The sequence below is a fragment of the Mustela nivalis genome, assembly GCF_964662115.1.
Source record: "Mustela nivalis genome assembly, chromosome: 18".
Taxonomy (NCBI): Eukaryota; Metazoa; Chordata; class Mammalia; order Carnivora; family Mustelidae; genus Mustela; species Mustela nivalis.
Window position 1 is genome coordinate 17,512,739 of NC_139037.1, and position 27,563 is coordinate 17,540,301.

Consider the following 27,563-nt stretch of genomic DNA (forward strand, 5'->3'; position numbering starts at 1 on the left):
GACTCGGATCTTCCTAGCGTAGCCATGCCCAGGCCACGCACCGCCCCCCATCTTTCCTCCTCCTAGGAAACCCCTGGTCCACAGCAAGGAGCCTGGACTGTCAGAATGGGTGGGCGGCCTTCCCTGGGGAGGGCAGCCTGTTTATTGAGTACAAAGGATACATTTACAACCGGAGTACACAAAATAAATAACTGCACATTCTCCAGCCACGGTCCATGGCATAAAGGCCCAGGTGGGCCTATTAAAGGCCCAAGTCTCCAAATGCCCTCTGTCTTACCCTTAGGACCAGGCCGACCTTGGACAAGAGAGGAAATAAATCCCTAGGGCTTCAGGCCCCCGAGACACTTGGGAAAATGGGGGAAATTCTGAGGCCACAGAACCTTGGCTCTCTGTTGCCTTGTGCCACAAGCACTGGGTACAAGAGAAGATGTATAAGGCACAATTCGCTTGGCCCAGAATGGTCTCTTTGGTTTTCTTTCTGACTGGAGGTGGCACATGCAGAAAGAGGAGGGCCTGGCCCAAGGCTACCCACTGGGAGAAACAGTGAGGGCCAATCCCTCCCTGCTGGCAGAAGCCCTGCAGTCGAGCTAAGGCTAAAGCTGGGCCCCAGCTCCTTCCTACCCACTGAACACAGCTGTGGAGGAAGGGGCCTTGGGTTCCAGCCTGGTTTGGGGTGGGGTGGTACAGAGGAGGCTCTATGAGAGGCACCATGAGTGACATGGGGATGGTCTGGCTCACGCCTCTGGGAAAGCAGCCACCAATTCCAACCACCTCCTGCAGGGGCTCCCTCCAGCCTGAGATTCAGCAGAGCCCAAGTTGGAAGGGTAATGCTGTGAAAGGAAAGAGGAACAGGCTGTGAGAAGGCCAGGGCCCCAGACACTCAGGGTTCAGAGACAGGTCACACAGTTTGGCTAAGTTCCAACTGGAGCTGCGCAGCAGCTCAGCAGAAGGGGAGGGCTGAGCAGCCTGGGACCTCTCCTCAATACAGCAGCTCCTTCCCAGTTTCTCTAGAGGACAAAGGATAAGCACATGGTCAGTCCTAGGCTGCCCATACTCATGTCAGACACTAGATGGCGCCTTCACGCAGATGTGAGGCAGGAACAGCAGAGCCTGAAGGGAAGGGGAGCAATGGGCAGTACCAAGGGTGGAACCAGGCTGACACTGGAATCAATGGGGCCATCCCTGGGAAGCCCCTGGTATCTGCCTTGGCCCTGGTGCCCCCATTCCCCAGGTAGCAGCAGTGGGGCTCCCTTTAATCCCCCACAGTTGAGAAGGAGGCACCTAGGGAATAGAAAGGGCATCCAAGGGGGAGAGAAGTGTAGAGTGGGCTCTGCAAAGAAGGCACTGAGAGCAGTAGGCTGGTGGGCAGGAGGTCTCTCATTGGCAGAGAGAGGCTGGAGCCTGGAGAAGCCTGCTACCAACATGGCCACATAGTTCAGAAGACCCAAGGACCATGCCATGGCCCCACCACCAGAGGTTCTAGCCAGTCCTGGGGCCAGGACAGGTCCCTAGAGGCACCACGAACGAAGGCCGACCTTGGGTGGGAGGTGGGAGACTGTTTGGACTTAGCCAGGGGCTGAGAGTCCAGCTAAGGCACAAGCTTTGTGCCTCCCTAGGCCCCTCACTGGGGCACAGATCAGGATGCAATGGAATGTGGGGGGCCAGAAAAGGTTCAGTGAAGAGGGTTTCAGAAGTGACTGTCCCAAAGAGTCCTGGGACCTCAGGATACCCTCTGCCTGGCACTTCACACCTTTTGGTCTTGGGGAAGAGCCAAGGGAAGGCCAGGTCCAGCCGCTTCCCCAACCTCTAGCAGAGCAGTTGCCCACCAAAAAGAGCACTGGTGCCAGGCCAGGCTCCTCATTCACAGGGCTCACAGCCCCCTAGGCTCTCTCCACTCTGTCATACCAGGTTCAGGCCCAGGATGAGGACGGGGGCTGCTGAAGGGACACGGAAGGGGCTGGGGCCGTGGCACGCCGGCACCGCAGCCGGGTGGCTCAGCCATTGTACTGCTGCTGGTAGCGCAGGTTGAGCTCCCGCAGTTCCCGCTCCCGCACTCGGCGTGACTTGTTGGAACGTGTAGAGCGGCTGGAACGCGTGGACTGGGCCGATTTGGTGCTCTGGCAGCGTGAGGAAGCACGTTTGAGGAGATTCTGGGAGATGGAGCGGTGCAGATTCTTCATGGATGAAGAGGCTGCCATGCTCACCACCCACGGGTGCCTCAGGGCCTGCAGTGCAGTCATGCGGGCGCCGGGGTCCACCGTCAGCAGGCGGTCAATGAAGTCCTTGGCCAGATTGGACACACTGGGCCAGGGCTAGAGGCCAAGGACAGACATTAGAATGAGAGCACTCAACATTGGCTCTCCCCATCCTGATGAGGCTACCACCATGGCACTGAGAACCGTCCAGCATTCCTGCACTCTCCCTCTGGAGAAAAGCCCTGCCTGGCTCCTCCCAAGTCTCCCCCTCTTACCCAACATTGGCTTAGGCCACCAAGCAGAGGCTGTTCTGAGTAAGGAGTCCGCACGACAAATAGGAGAAGGAAATGTTCCTCTCCCCAAGCAGCCAACTTCTAAGTGCCCTGGAGTCAAAGCCTGGCTCAGGAAGGTGGCCCCCGTCAAGATGCCCCACCTACCCCAGGATTACTGTGAGTTCAGGGGGGATTTAAAGAGAATGACCCAAACTTTCCACTATACTCTAGGCCAGACTTAAGCTCCCAACCCAGGATGTCCATACCAGGCCACTTAACAGGCAACTTCCTAGTCTTCAAAGAGAGGACCCACCCTCCCTGATTGACCAAGAGGCGATGGATGACTAGGGTATTCCCCTCATCAACCTCCGCCTCTCAGCTATGAGGAGAAAAGGAAATAATTCAAGGCAACTAGATTTCTCTATCTGCTGAGAGGGTAGGGGGCTCTTGAGGGACAGGCGGGACCAGGTGACCTTTCCAGTCTTTATGACCTCTTGGAGCCACACAGGAGGGCCTGGTGGTGCTCTACACAGCCTCATTTTGGTACCTTGTGTCCTTGGGGAGACAATGCACAAAGCCTGCTCTGCTACATGCCCCCGTGACTGCCTTATCTCAGCCACACACCAAGCAGCTGTCTGTCCCAGGGCCTCAATCTGGACAGCTTGTATGGACATTCACCTGGCTGACTCCTTAGGTTCTCAGGGTAAAGGACACTTACTCAGACTTCTCTTAGCCCCCAGAGCTAAGTAATGATTCCAGTGATTGCAAGTTGATTGTTCGTTCCCATTAGACCATGCAAAGCTGGATGAGCCCCCGTGCCTGGTGCTAGGAATAGAGAGGCCCTCAAGCCCCTCTGCTGGAGGAGGGCAGACACAGTACCACTCTGTGTCCCTGTCTTCTGGGGACACTGTGCCATGGGCTCTGATATTCCCAAAGGGTGGGTGGCTAGGACCTTCGTTGAGCCTGCTGTGGAAGGTTTGGCTGGGACATCAAAGACACCATCACCCTCCTTCCCGCCAAATGAGGTCTGCCTGTTCCACCCAAAGATACCCTTCACCTTGGGGAATGCCTGAACTCACTCTCTGAGGGATTCAGGAGTATCGCAGAGCCCGCATTCAGGGCAGCTGCGCATCCCTTTAGCAGTCACACTTAACACACTTAACACTGACTACTGCTACCCCCAATTCAGCTTCCTTTTTTTTTTTTTTTTTTAAGATTTTATACACTTTTTTAACAGAAAGAGAGAGAGAGACTGAGCACAAGCAGGGGGAGCAGCAGAGGAAGAGAGAGGAACCTGATGTCAGACTCGACCCAGGACCCTGGGATCATGACCTGAGCTGAAGGCAGACACTCAACTGACTGAGCCATCCAGACACACCACTTCAGCTTCCCTGACCCCCAGTGCCCTTCTCCACTATATACCGGGGACAGAGGGGGGCACCAAGGAGAACACTCTTCTGGAGTCCTGAGGAAGGAGTGGGGCTAGTTGCAGATGTAGCTTTTTGGAAGGCAAATCTCAACTTTCACTAAACTGAACTGGTAGAAAACGACAGACCACCTTCCCAGACAGCCACCAAACAGGGGCTGCTCCGAGTGACTCCTGGGGAGATTATGATCTTCAGGAGGAGTGCACTCAGGGCCTCGGGACATGCAGCCAGGGAAACCCATGAGTACCTTGCTGAGAGTAATGAGGGGGCACAGAGGGGCAGACAGCGCTCCCCCATACACCCAGAGCCCAGGGCTCCGGTACTGAGGCTAACATACAGCGAGACTGGACTAGACAGCTGCCACAGCGGACTTCGGCTCACAGCTCAAGAAAGCCTTGTGGCTTACTGCTGCCCCCTGAACACAAGAAGCCACTGTGAGGGCCCAGTCAATCTAAACCACAGACACTCACTGTAACCCTTCACTCACTTAGAAGAGATGGAAAGACGCAGCATAATGGGACCATTGACGGACAGAGCAAAACCTAGAAGGTGAGCAGGCTGGGTCCTGAGAATACCTGTGGGGCCCTACCAGCTCTTCTGGTGAGAAAGAAGAAAAAGGACAATCACTGAGAAACACAGCGCAGCTCAGTCCGGCCGCTTGGTGGGCCAGCCCGAAGACAGAGCGGGAAGTGCAGGAGAGCCAAACAGAACTGGCACACGGGTTCTGCCCCTGCCCTTGGTCCAGCCAAGACAGAAGAGAGGCAACTCCTCTGCAGACTGCAGCATAAACAATGGCGAAGCTGGACTCACAAGCCAGGATGGAGCAGAGGCACCCGTGCTTCACATCCACACCCAGTCAGATGAATGGCCTCTGCAGACTGGATCCCTTGTCCAGGGAGGTCTTCAATGGGCCTCTCACCAGCCCTTTCCTGGCGCCGTAAGCACATCCATTCCCAGAGCGGCAGAGGCTCACACCAGGCATCAACCCCTGCTGCTCACCGAGCGGCCAGCCAGTTAACGACAAAGTGAGCCAGACTGATCTGCGCCTTCTGCTCCCCCAGATGCCTGCCTCACCAGTTATGGGGTACACGCAGCTGTGTGCAGAATGCTGACGAACTCATTTGTCTGAGGGCCAGCCCCGCCCGCTACGGCAGGCCCTAGCTCTCCTCATCTCTGAAGAGCTGTGAGCAGCTGGGCCAGGTGAGACCCCCAAGCCAACATGACTTGAGCCATCCTGACGTGAGAAGCAGGCTGTGGCGACGGCACCCCGCCTAACCCTCACACACTGAGGAACTAGCAGCAAGGCAGGCGGGCCAAACACAGGAAAGTGGTCCTCCACCCAGCCCACCGACAGCGAGACAGGGGCTCAGAACGCTCATCAGAATGCCCCTGGGGGCCCTGCCAAGTCCTCCAACAGCATGCAGCACGGAAATGCAAGGCTTTCCACCCTCACCCACACTCAGGGCCATGCTTCTGGCCAAGTCCAATTTCTTCTTCTTTTTTTTTTTTTTTTAAGATTTTATTTATTTATTTGACAGAGAGAGAGATAACAAGAAGGCAGAGAGGCAGGCAGAGAGAGAGGAGGAAGCAGGCTCCCTGCTGAGCAGAGAGTCCGATGCGGGGCTCGATCCCAGGACCCTGGGATCATGACCTGAGCCGAAGGCAGCGGCTTAACCCACTGAGCCACCCAGGCACCCCCAAGTCCAATTTCGTATGTCCTAAGAAAGTATTCGACACCCGCAGACCAACCCATCAGCATCCCCAACATGTGTGGGCCTCTGGAGCCCCATGAGTATGTCTGTCAGCCTATGACTGACTAGCTGGGTAGCATTCTGGGCATGAGAAAAAGAATAATGATAAACAGTTAAGTCTTTCAGCTTCCACAGCTCTAGCTTCTGGCTCTGGATAAAGAACAGAACTCTCACCTCAGGAAACTGGGAGCCAAGTCAGGGACACATGGGAGGCTCAAGTAGCTGACAGAAGGGAGAGGCTCCAGGTACCACCTGACTAGTCTCCCAGAGGCTTCTGCCTGTTTCTGGGCTGACACAGAACACAGGGCATGGAAGGGAACATCAAATGCCTGTCTGCCTTGCCTCAACTCAGTTTTCCCTCTGCTGTGGGATCAGAGGACAACTTCAATACCCAGGGTGAAGGCCTACACCCTCCTTTCCACGAGCCTCTTCTGAGCTGTGTGGGTGAAGGGCTGGGCCCCATCCTGAAAGGACAAGGAGAGGCTGTGCGAGGAGAGACATCACTTCTACCCTCTTTCTGACCATCAAGTTGGCTCTCATTTTCCCTAGTCTGTAGCCCCCAGAATCCTTAGCTTCTTGTAGTTAGGGTACCTACTTTTCTCTTTTTTAACTAAGCCGTAGGCCCAGTGTGGGTCCCAACATGGGCCTGGAACTCACGAACTCTTGAAACTCAAGAGTTTCGGGTTCTACTGACTGAACCAGCCAGGCGCCCCCAGAGTACCTATTCTGGATGTTGGAATAGCAGAGAGGCCAGAAGTGGGTTCGGAACTCTCCCAGAGCACTTCCTAGCAATGTCACCCTCCTCATCCCCCGCTTCTGAGCAACCAGTCACTCCTCAGCAGCAGAATCCAACCTTCTCTTCAAAGGGAGGCACCAAATCACCAAGGGCTTTCCACTCCAGCTCAGAGGATGAATTTCCCTATTCCCTGGCCCCCTTTACTTGCTCTAGCTCTAATGTCACAAGGGCCTGGAAAGAATACTTCCCAAGTCTCTACCAGAAGTCTTGCCTAGAGCTCAGGGGCTAAGGGAACGAAGGATGGAGCCAGCTCTTTGGCCTAGGCTACCGAGAGAGAAGCAGCTGCTTCTTTCCAGCAGCAAACCCAGTTCACAGGACTTGCCCTAGACTCCCTCTGGCAGGCAGGTCTGGCCACTCTCAAGTGAGGAGAGAGAAAGTCCCAGTTTCTCCTTTGGATGATATTTGAGTGACAAATTAAAGCATCAGGCTGCAAGCCTAGAGAACTGCTTCTAGGTCTACCTTCCCTATAGACCTTGGAGGAGACAAGCCTCCTCACTTTTAATATGAAGGAGCCAGATACAATGGATCCTAAGTGTCTGCCAGTTGCTACAGTCTTTGATTCTAAGAAGACAGTTCCCCAGCTTTCTTCCTCACTTGGCCGCACATGAGGAACAAAAGCACAGCATCTAACATTTAAGTGGCCTGGACCTCTTGACCTCTATGGGTTCTTTTCTAGCCCATGAAGACTCTGGGGAAGGTTCTCTGGCAAAGAAGTCAGCCACACCAAAGAGCTGCTAGGGGAAGGAAGAGAGGAAAGCAGCCTGGGCTTTGCTCCCATGACTCAGTCTTCCCTCAGCTTTGTCTCAAGATGTATTTTCAGACCCAGCATTCCCACCCTCAAGGGCCTCCTTCCTGTACTTACGTGGGCCTGAACGAGAGCAGAGCAAAGAACATGTTTCTGGGAAATGGAGCTTGGGGTTTACTCAGGAGAGCAGAACTATCAATATGACAGGAACAGCACACTCAGACATGGCCCACGAGGCAAAGGGTTTTAAAAAATTCAGCAGAGCTGGACACCGTGTGGCAGTAGAGCCAGCAATCCCTTCCTCTGGTCAGGACACTCACCATCCTGGTGCCTGAGCTTCCAGACCAGAAAGAACCCACCACCCTGCACCTGGAGGAGATGGATGGGGGCTGAGCGGTAGGATAGAGGACCTAAGGGGAGAGAGCCTGAGGAGAGAAAAAGAAGGAAGATAATAGAATGTTATTTTTTTTTTAAGATTTTATTTATTTATTTGACAGACAGAGATCACAAGTAGGCAGAGAGGCAGGCAGAGAGAGAGAGAGGAGGAAGCAGGCTCCCTGCTGAGCAGAGAGCCCGATGCGGGACTCGATCCCAGGACCCTGAGATCATGACCTGAGCCGAAGGCAGCGGTTTAACCCACTGAGCCACCCAGGTGCCCCTAGAATGTTATTTTTTTTTAAGATTTTATTTATTCATTTGACAGACAGAAATCACAAGTAGACAGAGAGGAAGGCAGAGAGAGAGGAAGGGAAGCAGGCTCCCTGCTGAGCAGAGAGCCCAATGTGGGGCTCGATCCCAGGACCCTGAGATCATGACCTGAGCCAAAGGCAGAGGCTTTAACCCCCTGAGCCACCCAGGCGCCCCAGATAATAAAGTATTAAAAAGAGGCCGAGAAGGAAGATAAAAATAAAACAAGAAAAGGCACGACAACTTAAAGGTTAGTAAAGCTGTGTTCTGAAACTTGAGATGGGAAATAAAATGAACTCCTGCGCCACCTGTCCCTGCCGAGTCCACAAAGTGAAGGACAAGGACAGGAGGGAAAGACAGGGCACAACCCAAGAGTCAGGCAGGATGCTGTGTGCTCACTCTGGAGTCAGGGGCATGTTGGCAACCAGTGTCGGCAACTCAATAATGTCTACTTTTAACGCTGTCTTGGAACAGCCCTGGGCGGTTCTGGATTTCGGAGCCTGCTGCAGAGTGGTCTCTTTTCCCTCCACTCACGGATTCTGCTGAGGCCAAGCTAGTTCTTAAAAAAAAAAAAAAAAAAAAAAAAACACTGCAAAAACCAAAAACCTTTCTCCCATTCTAATTTCTGAGACAGTCTGGAGCCCTGGTGGCTCTTACCTGCATGTCATCCTCACAGAAGCCTGTGTCCCTGAACCCCGGCTACACAGGACTGGGCTCAGGGCACCTATGTGGTCAACATGGGATGGCAGGATGAGTGAAGAGATGAGCCTGCCAGGCCACACCGGAGCAAAGCTCGGGTCTGGACCCCACACTTTCACTGGGAGACAGACAAACTGAGGCCAGGCAGGCATGGACAAGAAGGGGACCTTGGGGTGCCTGGGTGGCTCAGCTGTTAAGCATCTGCCTTCGGCTCAGATCATGATCCCAGGGTTCTGGGATTGTACCCCGGACTGGGCTCCCTGCTCAGTCTGGGAGTCTGCTTTTCCCTCTCCCACTCCCCATGCCTGTGTTCCTCCCTGTCTCTCTCTCTCTGTCAAATAAATAAATAAAATCTTTAATAAAAAGAAAGGAAGGAAGGAAGGAAGGAAAGGGACCTTGTGCTATGGGAGAAACTGACCAAGGAAGGGGTGTTTGGAGAGGCAGGGCCGGTGTAGACCGGTCGGATCAGGTCCCCTTTAACCATCCCATCCACCTGCGAGTCTGTTTCCACCTCAGTGGGGGTAGGAGGGGATGGGCGTGGGAGGCCATCATCGGATTTAACGAGGTCAGACCGTGGGAGAGACAACAGCCATGGCAGCTCCCACAGGAACTTGAGAGCCTCGAAGTGACAGGGCGTGCGTGTGGGCAGAGCTACCCAGGTGGAGACACACAATGAGAAGAGCAGGAGAGGGAGGGGCTGGCATGCACACCAGGCACTGCTCTGAACACAACCCATGGTGCAGCCCTTTGCTGGAGAAGCCTGGGGGTAGAGGGGACAGCAGTGATGCGAGAAGCTCTGACCCTGGGTTAATAAGAAGCTGGAGGTGGTCAGGGCAAGGCATTTTGTTAGGAACAGCTGAGTGTGGCAATGTGGAGACACGGGCATCTGTTTCTGCCACCATAGCAGAGTACTGCGCTCTGGGGACTGTGTAACCAGGGCAGCAGTGGCAGAGGGAAGCCTAGAGGACAGGGCTCCAGGGAGCGGAGTGGCAGACCACAGGTGGCATAGGAAGGGGACGCTGCCTTTCTCCACAAAGAACCTGCCATCAGGAGGAAGCCACCCCTGCCTTCCTTCAAGAGGTGTCCAAGCACGGTGACCAGTGAGGGTCCAGAGGCCATGCCCACTGGACCAAATCATGCCACCTCCCAGTGACCAGTCAGGGATCTGGACTGCCAGCATCTGCTCCTACAATGAAGGACAGAGACTTCTTTGTTGAATTCCTACTGAATACCAGGAGCTTTAGTGAAGTAGGGATGGTCCTTCCAGAGGGATCTCTCCTGGACAAGTATGGGGGCATCTGCTTGTCCTTGTGGGATCCTGGCACTGCACAGCACCATCACCCAGCACTTGACACCCAACAGCCACCAGCAGAGATGCAAGGAGGAAGGGCTTAGGGAGACCTCACAGGAAAGAATTCTAAATCAATTCAGAATCAATCAGCTTTTGAGACAGACATGGGAATCCACCCACTTACTCTGGGAGCAGGAGGCAGCAAGAGAAGACTGAGGAGCTAACGGTCCGTCACAGCCCCCATCCACTGGCGGTGGGAACGTGAGGCTGTTAAAGGCGCCCAGCGGGATCCAAGCATGAGCCTGGAAACATGCCACCTGCCTCCCCTGCATTCCATCTGATGCCTGTACACCATGTCCAGTCTCCAGCTCCCCCACATCCCTGGGGAAGTCCTCCCCATGGCTCTGAGTCAAGGTCCTCTCCCTACTCAGCTGGCCGTTCCCAACCAGGGCAGATGAACCGGGCTGCCTGACCACCCCCTCACAGGTGCTGACCCCCTTCACCTAGAGAGCAACAGGACACAGAACATCCTCTGCACCTTCCTTTATCTTCAACATCCCAAGGCAGAATGACAAGTGTTAGGATCGCTTTAAGCGGGGAAGTAAATGTGATCTCTGGCTCTGGGCGCTCACCCTGTGGCAGGGCTATCAGAACTACAAGACGGTCCAATTCCCTGCCCCTGAGCTCTCGCCCCGTGGCGCCCTGTGGACAGCTGGTCAGGCTGCAGCCCAGAGCCCCAACCCTGGAAAGCCACCTCTCACCAATACAATCCCTCAGGCGGTGGCAGATTGTCCCTGCAGGTGGCCTTCCTCTTCCACCAAGATTCTGTCCCTTGCCTGGCAGCACTCGCTCTCCTGAACAAGGCACCATGAGAATCTGTGCCCAAGCCCATCCGTTCCCAGTGCAGTGGCCCGGGCTTGCCCACAGCTCAGAGACAGCCCCAGCAGATGGCGACAATTAAAGGCTGCTAAATCTGCCCCCCCCAACCCCCGGCAGCAAAGCTGCTGATGGCTCCACTCTGCCATCAATCCCACAAGAGCCTCTTCGTCTGTCCTGCTTCTGGGAATAGAACTCTTGACAAAAGCAATGGCATTAGGCCGGCAACATCACATTTCATGGACAGTTAATTACAGACTCTCCAAGTCAGTGGGACCGTAACAGGCCTCCGGGTATGGGTCTTACAGAAATGACTCACCTTCGGTGTCACTCCTTCAGAAATAACTGCTCCAGCCCTCCTGGAATCTCTCATGACAAGAAGCTCCCTCTCTCAGTGTGGCTCTTTGTGTCTTTAGATTGCTCTCCCACTCACAGAGGCCTTCCTCACCTCTGGCCAACAAGGGTCTCTCCACCACTTCCAACACGACCCTGGCTTGGTCCTCTCCACTCCAGCCACCAGGGAAAATGCAGATTTCCCTTTGTAATATCATCTGTCACAGTCTTTTCCTTCCCAGCACTCCCTCCTCTTTCAAGATCCCAAAGCTGCTCCTAAGCAGGTCTGGCGAGCAGACCACTAACCACCTCTCCAGCAGGCTCTCCACTTCCTCCTGGAGCCCAGCCCCCAGAAGAGAACACTCCCAGCCAGCAGGGCCATGCCTGTCTGCCCACCAGCCGCTCACTTTTGCATCCTTTCCTAAGACATCACCAACAACTCGGGTGCTTCCCTCAGGAGAAGCCGAGAGAAAGTATCAGGAACATATGTGTTGATACACAAGCTGTCCTCAAGGGCCTTACAGGCCTGAGAGGAGAGATGTCCACAGACAGCAGCCCAAGACTGTGCTGCAGCAAGGACTCCAGCAACACGTTAAGGCATGTATGTCTGGGAACACAGACTGTGGCGATGGAGAGTCCAAGAATTGTGACACCAAGATGGCCTAGATTCAAATCCCAGGCCTGTCAGGCTCTTAGCTATGAAACCCCGGACAGGTTACTTAACCTCATGAGCCTCAGTTTCCTCATCTGTAAAATGGGGGCATGACACCCACCTGGCAGCACTGTTGTAGAGAGTAAACATGCTGGATACAGAACCCTTAGCCCTGTGTCTGGTACTACACAGTGGTCACCACTATTCTAAATGGAAGCCATCTTTGAACTGAACCTTTCACGGCTGGTCAAATTTATAAGGCCGATGCTGGGAGCAAGTGAAAAGCCTGAGCGATAGCTTAGTATGGGGAGTGAACAGAGCAAACATCTCGGGCCTGTGGGGTGTAGGAAATGGGGCAGAGAGCGGGGCCAGGGCTAGGGGTTGGAGCATCTACAGTGTCAGGACTGTGGGGCAGGAGCCAGGTACTTGGTGTACTTCCCTCCACCACTGGGACCCACCTCGGGATGTGAAGGCAGGAGCCTACACCCTGTCTGGACCCAAGGGCAGCCGCTCCAGTGAGTCCTCTCTCACTCTGCCCTCGGAAGCGGATGCTCCTGCAGAACTGCAGGATGATTCGGTCACCAGACCTCTTCCAAACAGCACGTGGAGCCCACTCTCAGGAATCTCCGGTCCGCCTCAAACAGCCCCAGGAGAGCCAGTTCCTTCACCCCCAAATCATACTACTCCAACGGACCCCCATCAGTCTTTTTCCTGCGAGTCTTCCACAACACGTTCTGCTGCATTCCTGCTTCACTATCAAGAACCCACAGGGCTCGAACCCACCTGAGGCTTCCAATCCCCAAGGAGCCTCTGGCACTACAGAGCCAATAACGAACACTGACAACAAACACCAGGCCTGGCCCAGCCTCAGCAACCTGGGCTCCATTACTTCCAGTCTCCTGTTTATTCTGAGCATAGTCAGCAGCGTCCCTTTCTCTGAGCCTCCTCCTTCTCAAGGCCTTCCTCCTCTAGAAAGCCTTCTTCTATTCAAGTCCACAGAAACCACTGAGCCTGACAGGGAACTGCACAGACATAGGCCTCAGGAAATAAGTCCATTGGACGGGGCCTAGTATACACGAGACACCACTCTGGGAGTGTCAGCGGCAGGAAAAGTGCCCCTAGAAAGGCACTAACTGCCATGGGACTTCCTGTTAGGTGAGGAATACACACTTCCAAACCTTGCTGAGCTCAAAGTGGGTGGTCCTTGATTTGCAGAAGTCAGATCAAAACGCCACCCTTTAACATGACATGCTCTCATATAGGTTTCCTGGAAGGGCCCTGGTCACTTGGATGGTCTTCAGAAGGACAAATGACCATCACCCAGAAGAAGACAGATGGCTGGATTGAGGGTGGGGAGAGGGCACAGCCCAAAGAAAGGGGACCAGCCGGGATGCACGGGTGGCTCAGTTGGTTAACCTTCTGCCTTCAGCTCAGGTCATGATCCCAGGGTCCTGGGACTGAGTCCTGCATCGGGCTCCTTGCTCAGCAGGGAGCCTGCTTCTCCCTCTGCTTCTCCCCCCATGCCTGCTCGTTCTCTCTCTGACAAATAAATAATAAAATCTTAAAAAAAAAAAGAAGGGGGGGCATCTGCGGGGAACACTGTGGGGAGCACTCTGCAGGGGGCCCTTGGGGAGGGGTCCTCGCTGCCTTGGCAGAAACCTGCTGGCCTGCAAAGCTTACTTCACCTCCCGTTTAAGCCGCCACACATTCTGTGACTCACCAGCCTCCTGAGCCCACCACTAGGCTCATAGCACCTGCTATTGCCTATGGTCAGCCTCATCACCCCCAGTGAGCATCCTGCCTAAGGACCAACCAGCTTTTCCTTCTTGCGTGCCTTCTTTCAGCTCCCAGAAGTGCTGAAACCTGACCGATTTTCTCAGGTATCAGGACAATCCGCAGATCCAAAACACAAACTGATGGCCTGCTGGTTGAACGTGGCCTGCAGGTAACTATTCGTGGGCACACAAGGTATTACTTAAATATGTAAATGGAATTCCAACATTTTAAGATCAAACTTTCTGGCTTTTCTTTAAAAGAACTGGAATGTCTGGGTGCAGAGGATCCTCTGGGCTGTGTGGCAAAACTGGGCAGAGATGAGCAGCAATGGCGCCTTTCAACGGGGCATGGTCACTCTAGCTTGTCCCAGACGCTGCAGAGCAGCTACTGCAGCACCTCGGCCCACATGCTCTATCCCACCTCTGAGCCCACCTGCAGTTGTGGGGGCCCCTGTGCAGGCAGACAGCTCCCCAAGTGCCAGTGCCCGCGTCTCCCTGCTTCCTTGCCTGAAGACTTTTTTCAGCACTGGCTGGCATTCAGGACAGCCCTGAAGGGCCAGGGATTTAATGCCCCTCCCCCCCCAAAGAAATTCGCAACTCTTACAGGAGTCAGTGGATTAAAACCCACCCACATTCGGGGTGCCTGGGTGGCTCAGTGGGTTAAAGCCTCTGCTTTCCGCTCAGGTCATGATCCCAGCGTCAGGCTCTCTGTTCAGCGGGGAGCCTGCTTCCCTTCCTCTTTCTGCCTGCCTCTCTGCCTATTTGTAATCTCTGTCAAATAAATAAATAAAATCTTTAAAAAAAATAAAAATAAAACCCACCCACCTTCTTGTCCCTCAGTGGTACACTTTTGAGGCATGTGCCACGTGATTATTTACAGGGTCCCCAGCGGGAGTTCCAGCGGCCCACAGTGGCAGTCCACTCCTCCAGAGGACCTTTACTGGCTTCCTCCCTTTCTGCCTCACTTTCCTACCCTTTGCCTGTGCTTCCTGGACTCCTATCCCAATTACATTATCTGCTTCCAGGTCACAGGGCTCACTTTTGGGGACACCCTACTAGTCTCGCGTTATCATTTTTTACATGACCCGCCTGACCCCATGAACATGGCTCTCAGAGCACATCCCCGTCAAACACTACTGCCCCCCCCCATCCCTGCAGCAGGGCAGACTCACCTCCCCAGAGTAGCTGTACTTGCCCCTGAGGATCTGCCGGTACAGCCTGGTGCGGTTGTCATCCTCAAAGGGCATAGTGCCACTGAGCAGGATGTAGGCAATGACCCCCAGTGCCCACATGTCCACGGAATTGGTGTAGGGCTTGCGGACCAGGACCTCAGGAGCAATGTACTCGGGTGTGCCGCACGTGGTCTTCATCAAGCAGTCGTCACCCTTCTTGCGGGCACTGGCCAGGCCGAAGTCAGTGATAATGATCTTGGAGTCAGTGCCTGGGTGGTAGTAGAGCAGATTCTCCGGCTTGAGGTCTCGGTGTGTGATGCCCAGCGCGTGCAGGTACCGGACACCGTCCAGCACCATCTGCAGCACCCGCGTGGCGTCGCGCTCAGTGAAAGAGCCCTTGGCGATGATGCGGTCGAAGAGCTCCCCGCCAGTGGCCAGCTCCATCACCATGTACACGCGCTCCTGCGTCTCGAACACCTCCACCAGCTGGATGATGTTGGCATGACGGACCCGGCGCAGCACGCGCAATTCTGACTCACATACCTCCCGCCCTTCCCGGTACTTGGTCTCGATCATCTTGATGGCGTAGGGCTGCCGGGTCGCCCGGTGCTCCACACGGACCACTCGGCTGAAGCTGCCTCGGCCGATGAGGGCTTTGATGTCATACTTGGCTGTCACACGTGGGTCAAACTTAGCCCTGTACTTAGCCACCCTGGCCCTGCGTGGTGGTTCTGAGGGAGGCTCTGTGTGGCTGCTAATGGGGGCCCCAGAGCAGGGGTTTGCACACTGACTGGCTGCTGGGAAGCCAGCTTTGAGAGCACCAACGCTGTCAACCTCTGTGATGAAATGCTTGTGCACATCCTTCTTAGTGCCACTGAAGGGCTCCACCTTCTTGACGAGGTCCAGCTGGACATCCTTTGGCGGCTCAGGAAGGACCTTGCTTGTCCCACAGCCCATCACGGACACGGGGGCATCCTCTCCAGCGAGGTTGGCAGGACCTGCTCTGCAGGCAGTGCCCCGTCTACACCTATGCACACGGAAGAAAGGGCAAGTCAGCATAGCCAGGGATATCTCGGAAAGGATACCAGCCATCCTCCTCATCCCCTCCCCCTTGCCCCTCAATAAATGCAGCTGAAGACCTGACCCTAATATGATTCCCTAGAAGGGAGGATGGTGTTGGCCCCTGAGGCTTGCTGAAGGGTCCAGATGAAAGGCTGGATCTGAGCTCCATGGTTGTTTTTTGGTTTGTTTTTTGTTTTTTTAAGATTTTATTCATTCATTTGGAAAGAGAGAGCAGGGGTACAAGCAGGGGAAGCTACTGGCAGAGGGAGAAGCAGGCACTCCACTGAGCAAGGAGCCTGATGGGGGACTTGATCCCAGGACTCTAGGATCATGATCTGAGACAAAAGTGGGCAGAGCTTAACCAACTGAGCCACTCAGGCCTCCCTGAGTTCCATGGTCTTGACTTACATCTCCCTGGATCTGATTCCTGTGCTGCCTTCCAACCCCAAGCGAGGGGCAGGAACATGCACCAGGCTCAGCTGTCACTGCCCCCACCTTCCTCCCTACTCTGCCTGGGTCCCTTATCCTAGTTGAATTTCAATGTTTTTTTAAATGTTAAAATCATTCCTCTTATTATTCTGACTCATCTTTTCTGAAACGGGGGTGTAGAATGTTGGAGGCCTGATCTCCAACACTATCACCCACCAGGGCTCAGAAAGCCGTTTCTCCAAGATGCCCCTCATGGATCCTTCCCAGCCCTCTAGGGCTCCTGCAGGGGTTGACTGCTTCCTACAACTACTGCCAATACTACCACCCCTGCCACGGTTCTCTGCCTTAACTCTACTCTTTCCTAGACAGTTCCCATTACTTTGCTGATGCACCATCTTCATCTGGCAGTTTAACACCCTGTTCCAGGGTCTTCTACTTCCCAGTTCACCACACGGATGCCAAAATCGTGTGCCGAAATGCCACACAATTCCCGAGCAGGCTGAAATCAACCCCAGTGAACTTAGGACCACAAACCTCGGCACACTGCCACCAGGTAGCCACCAAATTAGTCAGGGCTTCATTCAAGAGACAAAGGGGACCCTGAGCTCAGAAAGGACGCTAACAGTTTTATCTCGATGTGACTCAGCCTGTGGCTTAGGGTCCTCTGCTTCCTTGGGATGATCATCCAAGAGCTCCTCCATTTGCTTCCCAGACAAGCTCCAACCATGAAAACCCTATGGTTGGCAGGACCTTCATAAGGTGAAGTGCCGAGGTCCTTCTTTTTTTTTTTTTTAATTTAGTGCCGAGGTCCTTCTTTCCAGAAGTCACTTCTACCCTGGCCATCCTTCTCTAAATCTTTCTGAGAGGCCCATGGGTGAAAGGAGAGAGCTGAGAATTTCGTACTGATTATGACATATAGAATTAGGGGTAAAATTATCAATTCAGATCAAACACTTATTAAACACTGTAAAAAGAAAAAAAAAAACAGCTTTTTTCCTTCCTGTGTAAGGAAATAAAGTTCTTCCATACTGTGTATTTCTTCACTCTATGTCTCTCCTTTACCTTCACAGAGAACACTTCTTTTTTTTTTTTTTTTTTAAGTAATCTCTATACCCAACACAGGGCTCAAACTCACAACCCCAAGATCAAGAGTCACACACTCCACCGACTGGAGCCAGCCAGGCGCCCCAAGAACATTTCACTTCTGATACCTCTAGTCACATGTATGGTAAGTCCTCATACCAAGCATTCTGTAATGGCAGGCAGATGTCCTATATGTAACTCGGTTCTGACAATGTCTACCCAAAAATATCATCAGACACCACAGATTAAGGGCTCAGTCCCCTAAGACTGCTCCCTCCCTCAAGCACACTTCAGTGGTCACAAGCCTGGGTTATCACCTGTGCTTCTGACCAACCAGCCATAGATTGGGGTCCCAACAATCCCCTCCTTGAGTTTCTTAACTCCCAGATCTCAGGGAAACATTTACACTCACCATTTATAAAAAGATACATGTGAACATTCAGATGGAAGAGATGCACAGGGCAGGCCAGGCATGTGGGAAGGGGCACGGAGCTCCCTTGCTTTCTCTGGGTGCCCCACTCTCCCAGGACTCTCATGTATTCACCGACCCAGAAGCTCCCCAAACACCCTATTGTTGGGATTTTATGGAGACTTCATCATATGGTCACGACTGATCATTAACTCCATTTTGGGCCCTACTCCCTTCTCAAGTGAAGAGAAGGCAGAGCTGAAAATTCCAAGCTTCTAATCAGGCCTTGAGTCTTTCTGGTGATCAGCTTCCATCTAGGAGTCACCTGGGAGCCCATTCAGAGTCACCTCATTAGAACAAAAGACACTCCTGGGGCACCTGGGTGGCTCAGTGGGTTAAAGCCTCTGCCTTCGGCTCAGGTCATGATCCCATGATCAAGCCCCACATCGGGCTCTCTCCTCAGCCGGGAGCCTGCTTCCTCCTCTTTCTCTGCCTGCCTCTCTGCTTACTTGTATTCTCTGTCAGTCAAATAAATAAATAAATAAATAAATAATCTTTAAAAAAAAAAAAAAGAGCAAAAGACACTCCTATCATCCAAGAAATTGCAAGGGTTTCAGGAGCCGTATCAGGAACTGGGGTCAAAGCCCAAATATCAGAGGAAGAGACGCTCTTCATACTCTTATCACTTAGGAGATTACAAGGGTTTTCAGGAACTAGGGGAAACTAGTTGTGCCAGAAACTAGGGGCAGAGATCCATATATATTTCAGTTTATCTCACAAACATCAACTAGGTGCTAGGGATAGGGGAATGAGTAAGACATGGTCTAATGCAGATTATACTTTAACACACACACACACACACAGACACCTAAGTAAAACATGGTCACCAAGGTCAGAGTATAAATAAAGAAAAAAAAAAGCATAAAAACAGATTATTTTAATATAGCACGGTGTTAGGCTTGAGAAAGAACAATACATGTAGAGTGACACACGGGTTAGGGAAAGCTTCCTGGAGGTGACCCCCACACTGAATTTAAAGTAAGAATGAGTCAGGTGAGGAAAGGTGGGAATGGTGTTTCAGGCAGAGAGCAAAACACACTCAAAGATTCAGAGGCCCAGGGTGATACCTTGCACCTGGTAACATGTAGTTTGGTAGTATGAAGACAGGACTGGGGGTAGGGTGGGTTGAAGTTCTGGAAGCAGCAGGAACTGAGCTGTGGAGAACACCACAAGTTAGAGTGAGGAAGCAGGACCTTCCGGGGAGGTGACCAGAGCTACAAAAGGGTTTACAAAGAGGCAATGGGTCTGTGTTTAGAAAAAATTGTGAGGCAGAACTGGAGGAAGATCAAAGTAGGTTAAAAGGGCCACTGAGGAAGGTGGTGACCCAGACAGCAGGAGGGGAATGCAGAGATGTCAGCAGGAAAACAGACAAGGACAGAAGGTAAGACATAAGGAGTGAAAAGGAGGGCCCCACTCTAGTCCCTCACTTGGGCTCCTGGGCTGAAGGACTGGCAATGGAGCAGGAGGGGCAGATCCACGAAGCTGTGGGAAAGTTCTGGGTGTATTGCAGTCCATGTGTAACATCCATATGACACTAAAGTTGAAACTGACATTTAAAAAGAGTCAATGACAGAGATTCCATGGCTGACCAAGGGTGGTGCCTGGGGCCAACAGGGCAACACCTGAAACCCCCAACCCCAGCAAATGATCCCATTAAAGGCAGCAGCAGAAGACTCAGGCAGGTTTTGCTATGGCAGCTTGGAGGTCACAGAGAACCCAAAGAGGCCACCAGATTCCAGAGAGTCAAGGGCCAGATTCTAACGTGGTGATACTGACCAATGTGGCTAACTCAAGGAACAAGCTCATCACTGAAACATACCCAAGACCTCAATTAGATAAAAAGGAGGAGTCGGGAGGCCACAGATTAAGGGCTCAGATTTTAATCAGTATGTCAACATGACTCTCAGCAGAATGAGCTATCTTCCCTCGTGTGAGGGGGGAAGATTGCTCCACCAGCCCAAGGCTCTTCCCTATGTGCTGCAGTTCGCACCCAGCAGATCCCACATAGTAGCTTGGGAAATCAGGTTTAAACAAAGGCATTTGAAACAAGGTTCCTTTCCACAGAGGCTAAAGACCAGAACTGGGAACTAGAATTCTGCATCTCTTCTTTTGGGGAAAACACAAGACTCTCAAGGCTGTACAGGGCTGCAGCTCAGGAAAAGGACAGTTCCTGGGCTAGGGTTCCTGAGGCCGAACACAGGCTCCTGATCCCAAGCAATGTCTACCACGATCCAGAGAGAAGACAAACTGCCAGGTGACCCCGCACAGCCACACAGAGGTCTTCTTCCTGGTGAGGCCACACCCTAGATCCACAAAATAAATATTTCCAGGCATATGCACTGGGTCTTTTTGTTTAAATCTGCACATCTAGTCCGGCCCTGATGAGAAACACTAAGGTTTACAAAAGAAAAGGCCTGACTTCTCACTTTAAACAAACAAAGCCTACACAGGGATCTCGAGTCAGCAGTGAGAGAGCCAAGGATTATCCCTCTCTGACCTTCCTACTTCCTTCCTAGGACATAGTTTCTCCCACATTTGTTCCAATTAGAAACTCTTCCAAGACAAGCTGATGCTGGTACTCCATCTTCCCAACTGCGGAGGAGGAGTGCAGGAGAGAAGCTGCTAGCTCTGGGAAGGGGTAACAGCCGACAGCCTCCAGGCTGCTCCAGCCCCACAGCCGCTCCACGCGGCAATCACATCAGTTAAATTCCCACCACTCACAGGTCAGGTGAAAAGGCAGACATGGGGACAGGGAAGGAATCTGACAAAACTTCTGGGAATGAGGGCAGAGTATTTTCCTGCCCCTGCTCCTCTCTGTATGTTCCTAGCACAGTGACTAGGGTGTGAGAGAAGACTCAAGAGGTTATACTATGCCAGCTATCACAAGGCACCATCCCCTTCCACGACATCAATCCTAACACATCTTGCAGAAAGAACTGCAGAACTCTCTAGAGTCAGTCTCTACTCCCTCAACTCCCAGCCTGATCCCAAGCATTCCTCGAGGAGTGCAAGCATGTTAGAGTGTGGCGGTTGGCACAAGCATTCAGCACTGCTGTTCACACTACCAAATGACAGGCCAAGGAAAGTAGAAACTTGACCACGGCCACTTCAGACAGTGATGGCCAAGCATGGACCCCAACCTCCCAGTTCTCCAGTCAGAGTTCCTTCCATCACAAAAGAGACTCTGGAAGTGCCGGAGGCTCAGCAGAGCTCTGCCTCATCTGGTCAAGGTCTCTATCCTTCCTCCTAACACTCAGCTGATGAATCAACAAGCCTTTACGGAGGACCTTTTCTGAAGGGCTGCATTATGAAACCTCCATTCCAAGTACAGTCCGGGTCACGCTGCTCACTGCGGTACTCCAGACTGCCTCAGAACACTAGAGTTGTTAGCCCCTTGAAGAAAGAGGCCACTTCTCAGGTTTCTAGAGCTCCCTGGCACCCAGCAAAGTGCTGGGCTCAGAGCAGGCGTTCATGTTCATTACAACAAATGAAAGGTGGTCTGGCTCTTGGCTTTCTATTAGCTGCAAGTCAACAGTCCCAGAACCTCAGAAATTTTCAAGTGGCAGGAAGAGGCCATTTGGGTGATTAAACCAGAGCTGTGCTCCCTTGGTGCCTGTGTAAATGTTCTCGGTAACAAAGGAAGCTAGAGCTCTCAGGTCTGTTTGCCTTACAGACTGTTAACCGAACTCCAAGGCAAATTAGTCCACAAGCTGCCAATTTGACCCCATGGGAGAAAGAGGACAGAGACCTAGGATGGATCCTGAAATAATTTCCTGGCCACAGAAGTCGAGTGTGTGGCTGTGTCCCAGGCAGGGGCCCATAAGCACCCTGCCCTCTCCAGTAGTGAACCCTAAGATTATTCTCCACAGAGGAGCTTTGCAACCTTTCACCTGCAAAGATCTCTGTATCATGCTCCCCTGTTTTGAAAGACTACCTATCAAAATGAAGTAGGCAGTAATCTCCCAGTAATCCCAGAAATAAGTACTGCTAAACAGCACTTCTAACCAGCATGAGGCAAGCAGAGACACCAGGCAAAAGAGCTTGTCACTTTACATGAAAACTCCCAAACAAGGACCTCAGCGACCTTAGAGGGAGCTATGTGAGTCTGCTTTCTGAAGCAAACAGACCCTGCATCTGGCAATTCCATTTTCAGAAATAATTCTATAAAACCATTTCCATGAGTATGCAAAGATATATTTGTAGAGGCAAGTTCATGGCAATGTTCTTTATAATAATGAAAAAATGGAAATTACCCAAATATCCATTAGTAAGGGAATAATTACATAAATTAAGATCCATTCATATAATGGAACACTCTGAAGCTATTGAAATGAATGAAGTAAATCCATATATAGTGACAAAGAAAGATACCAGTCAATTTTATTGAATGGCTTCGTGCCAGAACCCAATCCACGATGTAATAAGTAGTTGAAATAGTAGCTGAACCATACGTCCGATGAAGGGTTTAAAAAAAGACAGACATATATGTGGAAAAATATCCTGAAAAGGGAAAAGACAGACTATTGACAGTGACTGCCTCTAGGGTGTGTAAATGTGAAGGGAACAGGAGGAAGGAAGGAAGGAAGACTGAAGACTGACTTTCACTTCTCATTTCATATATTCCTGTGCTGTTGCTATTTTTTTAAATCATCACCATATATTACATTTTTAAACTTAACAAAAATATATATTGTAGAAACACAGAGACTATTATATGAATTTTTTAAAGGGTCAGAATACATACCAAATTATTAGTGTTTGTGTCTAAAGACACTGTGCATCATTCACTCCTATGTTTTAACTCTAAGTATTCTTTTAAAGATTTTATTTATTTATTTGCCAGAGAGAGAGAGAGACAGCGAGAGAGGGAACACAAGTAGGGGAAGTGGGAGAAGGAGAAGCAGGCTTCTCGCCCAAGTAGGGAGTTTGATGCGGGGCTGGATTGCAGGACCCTGGGGTTATAATCTGAGCTGAAGGCAGTCGCTTAATGACTGAGCCACCCAGGCACCTCCTAACTTTAAATATTACTTTGTAATAAAAATTGTTATGACTTCTTCTTATAGTAATGTAACTCAGGACACTACTCAAGGACTCCAGCTAGGTACCAAGCTTTACATGGTAATAACTGGTGGGCAGAGACTCCAGCCTTAGGGCTGAGAGAAGCAAAAAAGTTCAAAAGTTTGCTTTGTCCTCATTTCATCATGGCCCCAGCTCCATCTAAGACATCCCACCCACTGGCCATCCCATCATCAGAAATACAGACTCTGGCAATGTACCTGGGTTCTCCTTCCAAAATCCCAAGGTTCAACCCACAAATATTTACTGAGCTCCCGCTGTGGGCCAAGAACTCAGCCAGGAGCTGTGACAGACAAAAAGAAGCCTGCCACAATCTCTGCTCTCAAGGAACTTATGCACAAATGGTTCCACACCAAGAGTCTCTCTTATGATGCCCCGTGAGGCCACTTCAAGACTGGCAGTCTGGAAGGAGACCCTCTAAGATAATTCCACCCTCCCCCGCCCCACCAAAATGAAAACACATTTTTCTACTTTAGCATCATATCCAACACCACGGCAACAGAAGGCTGTCCCAAGAATTAGATCAGGGATGACCTAGCCAACACAAATCCACTTAATAGTCACTGAGTAAGATTCTTGGAAGGAAAGGGAGTTCAAATAAATAAGTCTCTCTCTAGTTCTTGATAAGCAGAATTGCTTCCGTTTCTCCAGGGCTGTACTTCCCAAATTTTTCTCTGTGCACCCCGGGGTTGAGAGGGACAACTGTTCTGGGCTATCTGGAAGCTTAAGGCTTCAGTACTTTGGCACACCAATGCCCATTCTTATCACACAGTCGGGAAGCTCTGAAGAGGATAAATCTGCCCACATAACACACTAAAACCTGTAACGTAAGACAGAAGGCCAAACCAAAGTCTCTCATTTAACTACAAACTGTGACTGACAGAGATCCCCAGTATCTATTTCAGATTCCTTGGTAGGATCAGCAGGGGTACTCCATTCCAGGTTCTAGATCCAACTCTAGCTCAGTGTCAGAGGCCAAGAGGTTTCCTGAGAGCTGCACTTTCTCTAGCTCATTTATACATCTTAACAAGCAATTAAACGGGGACAAAATGCTTATGTGGCAAACCCACCCTCTAGTGAGTCAGCATTCCAAACATCTTCTAGGGGAATGACCAAGTGCAACTACCCTGAGGAGAAGCACAGTTTTGTCAGAGCTTTCCTTGATAAGCAGAAATCACCTTGAGGAAGTCATATAAGGCAGCTTTCTACATGAGGCTCAGTCTGGAGAGCAAACAGGCTTCCTCAGATCGCCTTTTCACAAGGGACACACTCTGGGAAAAACAGTCATTAGTAATAACAGTGGCTTCCATTTCCTGAGTTCGAACTGCATTAAGCATCTTGTATGTACTCTCACTCCTCTGTGCAACCACACACAGTAGGCCTGATTACTGCTATTCTGGAATGAGCAAAATAGGACTCAAAGGACCTCAAAATCTCACAAACAAGAACTGAATCCAAGTCTTTCTGACTCCAAAGCCCATACTACTAACCAGCAAATCATACTGCCTTCCCAAGTATGGGCAATGAGACTACATGGCACAGCCAGCCCTTCCCACTGGACATAGAAGACACAACAGATGTCTAGTGCAATGACCAAGATGTTCAACCAGGGAGCAGAGTAAAAGTCAACTGAGGTGTTTTTTTCAAAATACAGATTCCTAGCAGATTCTAGATGTTCTGAACCCAAATATCAGAGAGTGAGAGTCTTGAATCTGTATCTTGAAAAACGACGCCAAGAGATTTTAAACCATCAAAGTTGACAAGGCTGCCCCACCTACCACATAAATATGTATGCATGTGCCAACAGGAGATACACATTTGCTGTCCTCCTGTCAGATCCTGGCCCCTGACAGGGGCTCAATAATACAGTGAATCTGTTCCTAGTCTTAAACCAGCAACCTATCCCAGTCCATTCAGCTCCTACGCCAGGCACAAAGCCAGGCACTCAGATGTAGACAGGAGACCCAGACCCACCATCCCATGACACAACATGACATACTCAACAGAGTCACATGAATAAAAGTACAGAGGAGCCATGGTTACATGTGAAGCAAGGGAGGGTTTTCCCTTGGAAAAGTAAATGAAATCAAAGGTGGATTTTAAAGGACAGATGTAAATTTTCCATTCTGGTGACTGGGATGGGAGTAAAGAAGACTATTACAAAATGCTTATCTAAAGTACAAGGGTATCAAAACACTGAGCACAGCGGGCTCACATGCCCTAACAACAAACTGTAAACAGAAGGCAGAAGTGCCCTGGTGTTGACTTCCAGGTTAGGCCTCTACCAAATAATGAGAAGCCCCGAACGCCTTGCTATGAAGCTTGGACTTCATCCTATAGGCACCAGGAATCCAGTTTCAGGTAGAGAAGGACTTAATTCAAATTTTCAGGTGGGGATTTTTAACTTCAGCAGCTTCGTGGAGAGGGAGAGGGCGTGGGGAACTGGCTTCCCCTTACAAGCTGAAGGATGATGGCTTGCGGAGCAGGCAACCCGGCTAGGCTCAAGCCTTTTCCCCAGCCTGAAAAGGAAAGCGACCAGCTGCCCCGACAACTGCTAGCGTTCAGTCGCAAAGGAGGGATGTGAAGTAGGTGCCGGACACGAGAAGGCAGTGAGGACAACCTGCTTAGTTCACCCTGACTAACGCCAGCTAGCTGAACAGCAGGCAGGTAAGCCGACCACGTCCACCAGGCCCACGCGGCCCCAGAGACGGGCTACCCAGCACAGCAGAATGTTTTGAGGCCCGTCCAGCCTCGAATACCAGGGATCCCGAGCAGCCATCGCCTGGCCTGCTCCCCAGTCTCGTAGGCCCCGGCACACCGGACTCCGGCCGAGGGCTCCAGGCTGGCCAGGAATAGGCAGGCCCAGGGCGCCAGGAAGCGACCGTGGCCGCAGGTCGTCAGCCCCTCCCGCCCGTCGGGCCGTCGCCCTGGGCCGGGCCGCCTCACCTCGCGCGGACGGCGGGGTCTTCGGCGTCTCGGCGGCTGTGTTGACCCTCTCCAGACCTCGGATAGGGTCGCCGCCGCCGTTACCGCCGCCGCCGCCATCCTCAGGCGTCAGCGTCCTGACGTCATCAGTGCGCGCGTTTTACGCCAAAACAAACCCAGGCCGCCCTTGGGGCGGGGAGGGGACGGACCTGGGCAGAGACTGGCTAAGAATTTAATCGCCGCTCCGAGCGTGGCCTGCCAATCAACGTCTTCTGGCGGGGACTTACTCTCTCCTCCAGGTGAGTTTAAGTAACCCTTAGAGCAGTTGCACCTTGGGCGCGGGTTAGGACCTCCCTACCCCGGAGGTAGGGAGAAAGTGTCAAACTTCTAGTTAGGGCAGAAGGACGCTCTATAGTGCAAAGTTGGGCACGTATTGAGTTTCAACAGAAGTTTTTGGAAGTGCCTCTGGAACTCCGCAAAGGATCGATTTAAATTTCATTAGCATTGGGGAGGGTATATTCTTCGGTGAGTGCTGTGAAGTGTGTAAACCTGGTGATTCACAGACCTGTACCCCTGGGGATAAAAATATATGTTTATAAAAATAAAAAATTAAAAAAAAAAACTTTAAAAAAATTTCATTAGCAAATCGGTTTTGTTTTTTTTGTTTTTTTTTTTTGTTTTTTTTTTTTTTTTAACTGCAGTTAAAATAATTGAGGCTCTCGGGCGTGTTAAATTTGGCCTCCATCACAGAGGAGTTGCAAATGGCTAACTAGAGGATCAGTGAAGGTGACGTTAGTCCTGGGCTAACTTCGGAGTAACGGTTTTTTGTTTTAATTTTTGTTGTTGTTATTAAATGTAAGTGTATTCTGAGACTGCAAATCAAGTAAATTTTTTTTAAATGTTACCATTAAGATTTCTCTAGAAGATCAGAATTACCTCACTACTTTACAACAATCCCAATTGCGGGGGGGGGGGGGGGGGCGGGTAGTAGATGCCGGAGGTAATAAGGGTGTTGTAACCTCCTTCCATCTACTTCATTGTTAAAATATTTATTATTGGGGCACCTGGGTGGCTTAGTGGGTTAAAGCCTCTGCCTTCAGCTTGGGTCATGATCCCAGAGTCCTGGGATGGAGCCCCACATTGGGCTCTTGCTCAGCAGGGGGTCTGCTTTTCCCTCTCTGCCTTTCTGCCTACTTGTGATCTCTATCAAATAAATAAATAAATCTTTAAAAATATATTTATTATTTACTTTATACATGAAATTATCTTTTCATTTTATTTTATTTTATTTTATTTTATTTATTTATTTGACAGACAGAGATCACAAGTAGGCAGGAAGGCAGGCAGAGAGAGAGGAAGGGAAGCAGATTCCGGGCCAAGCAGAGAGCCCGAAGCGGGGCTCAATCCCAGGATCCTGGGATCATGACCTGAGCCAAAGGCAGAGGCTTTAACCCACTGAGCCACCCAGGTGCCCCTGAAATTATCTTTAAATTTACTGTATGTTATACTTTAAATCTAAAAATAAATTAAAACCAATAAAACATCACGATCTGTTTTATATAGCAGAGTTTCATAAAAAGTTTTACTTAAAAAAACACCTTTGGGAGATGGGAGGCATGAGGAGGGAATGGAGTAACCTGGTGATGGGCATTAAGGAGGGCACGTGATATGATGAGTACTGGGTGTTATATGCAACTGATGAATTTTTTTTTTTTAAATAAAGATTTATTTATTTATTTATTTATTTGACAGAGAGAGATCACAAGTAGGCAGAGAGGCAGGCAGAGAGAGAGAGAGAAGAGGAAGCAGGCTCCCTGCTGAGCAGAGAGCCCGATGTGGGACTCGATC

The 27,563-nt window shown here is 51.2% G+C and overlaps 2 protein-coding genes and 1 long non-coding RNA gene across 3 annotated transcripts; all 3 read right to left on the minus strand.

Annotated features, from left to right (window-relative positions):
- Window positions 1-98: 98 nt before the first annotated feature.
- On the minus strand, window positions 99-25,863 carry PSKH1 (protein serine kinase H1). Its single transcript, XM_082711752.1, has 3 exons — window positions 25,737-25,863; window positions 14,672-15,698; window positions 99-2,312 (listed from the first exon to the last, which is right to left on the minus strand). The coding sequence occupies exons 2-3, from the start codon at window positions 15,626-15,628 to the stop codon at window positions 1,995-1,997; spliced, it is 1,275 nt and encodes a 424-aa protein (XP_082567878.1). The 5' UTR covers window positions 15,629-15,698; window positions 25,737-25,863; the 3' UTR covers window positions 99-1,994.
- LOC309853590 lies at window positions 7,889-14,663 on the minus strand. The gene is made up of 2 exons (XR_014305823.1): window positions 11,059-14,663; window positions 7,889-8,432 (listed from the first exon to the last, which is right to left on the minus strand). It is a non-coding gene; the product is annotated as an uncharacterized lncRNA (long non-coding RNA).
- Window positions 17,240-26,744, minus strand: LOC309853952 (uncharacterized protein; the record flags this gene model as incomplete). The annotated part of the gene is made up of 3 exons (XM_082712546.1): window positions 17,240-23,603; window positions 23,672-25,852; window positions 26,680-26,744. 2 exons carry the CDS (start codon window positions 26,742-26,744, stop codon window positions 25,429-25,431), a joined length of 489 nt encoding a protein of 162 aa, XP_082568672.1. The 3' UTR covers window positions 17,240-23,603; window positions 23,672-25,428.
- Window positions 26,745-27,563: the final 819 nt, after the last annotated feature.

Bases quoted from the DNA above. Each gene is read 5' to 3' on its own strand.
- PSKH1 (XM_082711752.1), bottom strand. From the start codon at position 15,628: ATGGGCTGTGGGACAAGCAAGGTCCTTCCTGAGCCGCCAAAGGATGTC. The intron at 2,313-14,671 runs GTGAGTCTGCCC...CTTGGCCTCTAG, and splicing joins AGTACAGCTACTCTGGGGAG to CCCTGGCCCAGTGTGTCCAA.